This window comes from Helianthus annuus, chromosome 8, assembly GCF_002127325.2.
Source record: "Helianthus annuus cultivar XRQ/B chromosome 8, HanXRQr2.0-SUNRISE, whole genome shotgun sequence".
In the NCBI taxonomy this organism is placed as follows: Eukaryota; Viridiplantae; Streptophyta; class Magnoliopsida; order Asterales; family Asteraceae; genus Helianthus; species Helianthus annuus.
In genome coordinates, this window is record NC_035440.2 from 134212313 (window position 1) to 134216540 (window position 4228).

Genomic DNA, 4228 nt, shown 5'->3' on the forward strand with positions numbered 1-4228 from the left:
AGTATGATATTTTATAATACTCAATGACAGTCACAAATACTATAACATCAAAAAGCCTAATTTACTTATACAATTATTGTTTTTATGCAGAGAATGCCTGCTGATGTTGTAAGAAATGTCGGATTCAAAAATAAAGTGTACGAGTTAAGAGTGATGAACATGAATGGAAAAACCATCGACATGAATCTTAGGCGGCAGAAGAATAGAGATGGTGTAAGGTATGCTATCAAAGGTTGGCCGATGTTCATGCAGCAGAATGGCATTCGTTTCGGTGACACATTGCATTTCAGATTTGTATATTCAGGAAATGCCCTGATCCTATCTCAAGTCGATGCGGTTAATGAAGGTTAACAGGTAAAAATATAAACTTAATGCTTCAGGTTTTTGTGTAGACGAAATGATCACTCTTTTTTGCTACTATTACATGTTTCGTTGTTTTTTTTGGGACTTGCAAGTACACGTTACCATGTTTTATTTTGTTCCTTGGTACATTATAAACCCAGATACCATATTTTTGATTGTATGTAACGTTGGTATCTTTTATAGTAACAAATACTTTATAACGGGTTGTTGACTATCAATGTTGAAATACATATATTTACAAATACTTTATAACGGTTTGTAATCCTTAGCCAACCCACTAAATTGCCACTAAGCCCATTTAAAATATCTACTTCTTTTGATTTAAGTTCCAGCCCACAAACATTATCATGTTCTTTATGGATCCCATATTAATTTCTTTAATCTTGATTTACATCAATAGCCATTTAATATGTTACATATGAAAATGACCATTGATCATTAACTTAAATCAGATGTTCTTTAAAATTGGGTCCAATCAAATAGCATGTAACTTCGAAGGAATTAACGTTTGTTTAATTAAATCACTATGCTTGTTCAATATTTGAATTATAATTAAAAAAACATAAAAAGAATCTACATTAACATTTATAATAGAATTACCATATTTGAATTTGAATTCGTTTTTTTGGTTTGTTCATTTAGGCTCAAGTTGATATTATATATAAAGGATATACATAGCATCTTGAATTATAGGTTTCAAGTTTTTACATAATGGTTTATATTCCTTTCGATATTATACTGTTTGAGATTTTAATGAGGCTCAATGCTAGATCCATTAATTAGTACAAATGTATATGTAGACAATGGCATGAAGGGCTATCATCATGACTGTTTGTGTGGTTACACGTTACATTGCCTACCTCTTCTTCAAAACGTATGTTCTACATAGGCAACATTGGTGATAAAGACAATTAGCTTTTGGAACATTTGAGTTATGGCTTGTTTGTTCGGAATAATAAGTGTTTCCTTTGCTTGATTAGATCATTTCTTCAAAAGGTTGCCGATTTTTTTGTTAAAAAATATAAGTTTTCGGTTATAAAACTTTAAAAAGGAAAGAAAATCATATCAATTTAAGTTTTCGGTTATACTTTTAATTTCTATATAAATATTTTACAAATTAAATTAAATTAGACAATTAGATTATTGAAATCTTTATTTGCAAGTTAAATATTAAAAAAAATTTAATAGTTTTTAATATAATAGTTTGTAAACGTTTATGCCCTTATAATAAAAGTTTAAAAATGTCTAATTTCAAAAACATAAACAAATGTTTTTTGAAACATTTTATACATGCAACATAATAAAATAAAGATAAAGTAACAAAAGATAAAGGTTAAAGGAGTATAGGTAATACGGAATATTCCAAACCAACCATTAAAACCAATAAACCATATGTTTCAAATAAAAAACCAACGTACCATATGTTTAAAAAAAACCAAACCAACAAACCATCACAAATCAATCCAAACCAATCAAACACAGAAACCAAACAAAAGCAGCAATATTCTTAAAAAGATAAATTGTTTTTGGTAAAAATACTTCAACCATTAATCACTTTGGTTCCTCAGCACCGTCTTCAACTTCCTCAATAACAAATGTTGTCTCCACCTTCCGCTTGCACTCATCACAACCAAGGTAGTACCAATCATCTTTATCATCCACACCCATGGTCGTACCATGAACTATGACCTCACAAGGCTGAAATTAAATGTAAGAAAATAGAGTTATAAATATAAATTTGGGAAACAATTTTTTTTAATGTATTTATTTAAAAAATTAAAAAGTAGACACACACCTTATCCAAAAGCGTAATATCACGGAAATTGGAAAACGGATGCTTGAATAAAAAGTCATCCGCAAGACTGATGCTTCCAGATGAACCAATAGATTTCTGACCATTAGAGGATATTTTACATATCTTCTCAACAAACCTGGTTACAATAATATAATAAAAAAAAGTTAAAAAACATCAATAAGTAGTTCATATTATTTTATAAACTATTTACTTTGTTCTAAATGAACGAATCTCCTCTATGTCAGAATTGATAAACAACCTTGTTATTTGGAAAGCATTAAATAGTGTTGTCTTCCCCGTGTAAAAAAATTAATATCAGACATTAGGATATTCAATTTCGTAAATCATATAAAAATTTATATAAAATCCACAAAGTTTATAAACAGTGAATACCTTTATACTTGTTGAAACTACCAAACTGCACAAGCAGAACAACATGAACATCTTCTTTATGGCTCTGAATGTAACCAAACATCTCATCGCAGTACTCATCCCATAAATTGCAGTTTAACTTGATTCCCCTACATAAATAGAAATTAAACACATATGAGGATATCATGTAAAAAAATATATCATACTAAAGTTGCAATGAAATTAAATTAGCATTTAATAAATAGACTCTTCATCCAGCAATTGCAACTTAATGTATTTGCTATCTTTTCCCATCTTCGTTTTGGTCACTTCTGGTTCAGACCACTCATCTACATATCCAATGAAATCTGAAAAAAAAATTGATTAAAAACAAATGTAATCAGCACAAAAAACAAAAATTAAAAAAATAATCTATATTTATATATTTTATAATTTCGGATGTAGTTGTTATATATGATGAAGTACAAACCAACTCGATACTTGATATCGACTTCACCGGCTTTAATGGACTCAAACGATGATAACCGAATACCATATACACTTCCATCAAAATTATCACACTTTTTAATCGATGTATCAAAGTTTAAGCTAATAGCATGTTCCTTATCAAAGTGTTTGAAATTTGACTTAATGACAGAAAGATGAGATTTAAAAATGTAATAACACTCATGTTCATTAAGCAAAATTTCATGTTTTTTCATAAACTTGCTCCAAACAATAGCCTGCATCCTGGTCCCCTAATAAAAAACACAAATTAAAAGTGGTTAGTATAAACAACAATATAAAAATTAACCTACATTTTAAAAAGCAAATGACATTAAAAAATACCAGCTCATCCATGACCACCATTTCAATACCAACGGTTACTCCTTCTCTCTTTGGATTCACACGAATCCAAAGTCTTAACACCTTGACCTTGATGGTAAACAGCTTGGATCTCCAATCAAGATTGTTTAAGAAAGTAACATTATTTTCATCCATTGGTTAACAGATATGAGCCGAATATAGATGATTGAAGTTAGAAAATGATTTGTAATTGAATCAAATGAATGAATTAAGTGAATATATATACAAATTTCGTTTAGTTATTTTTGTAAAGTTGAAAAATCAGTTGATTAATATAAAAAATTGGTAGCGAAATTAAACAAATTAGTATTTTTAGAAATGGATTGACATTTCTAAAAAAAACTACAAATCTCAAAAAGATTAGGCACCAAATTCTTCCAATACATAAAAAAAATGAAACAAAAATCAATTATTTAAAACAACTTACAGATACAAAAAATAAACAAAAAACAATGCTAAATCTACACTCTACAGCAATGCATGCAAACAACACACAATGCAATACCACCCAAAAAAATAACCACATAAGATACAAATTTAATATTAAAAAGGTAAACTAAAGTGTAAAAAGGTTGAAAAAATTAGGTTTGTGATCAAACAAAGAAAATTAGATCATGCCATATAATTTAGGATACGGTTGTTTGGATTTTTGGTAATAGGTTGTACTTAATTTCGGAATATTTTATTAAAGTTAATTGATTAATTAAATATGGCATGATTGTAATGGTTTTAAAAAATCATTGTTTAAAAACAAAATATTATATGTCAGCAACAGTTTTTAAAAAACTTCCAAATATAAGTTGGAAAATCTGTTTTTACTTTCCAAATTTAAATAAAACAACCTTAAGAATG

The 4228-nt window shown here is 28.2% G+C and overlaps 1 protein-coding gene across 1 annotated transcript; it reads right to left on the bottom strand.

The window, feature by feature from the left end:
* Positions 1–1914: 1914 nt before the first annotated feature.
* Positions 1915–3511, bottom strand: LOC110870646. The gene is made up of 6 exons (XM_022119826.1): positions 3359–3511; positions 3000–3267; positions 2778–2877; positions 2560–2679; positions 2159–2294; positions 1915–2061 (listed from the first exon to the last, which is right to left on the bottom strand). The coding sequence occupies exons 1-6, from the start codon at positions 3509–3511 to the stop codon at positions 1915–1917; spliced, it is 924 nt and encodes a 307-aa protein (XP_021975518.1).
* Between the last annotated feature and the right edge of the window lie 717 nt (positions 3512–4228).

Bases quoted from the DNA above. Each gene is read 5' to 3' on its own strand.
- LOC110870646 (XM_022119826.1), bottom strand. From the start codon at position 3,511: ATGGATGAAAATAATGTTACTTTCTTAAACAATCTTGATTGGAGATCC. The intron at 3,268-3,358 runs GTATTTTTTAAT...GTTTTTTATTAG, and splicing joins TGGTGGTCATGGATGAGCTG to GGGACCAGGATGCAGGCTAT. The intron at 2,295-2,559 runs GTATAAAGGTAT...TATTGTAACCAG, and splicing joins CAGTTTGGTAGTTTCAACAA to GTTTGTTGAGAAGATATGTA.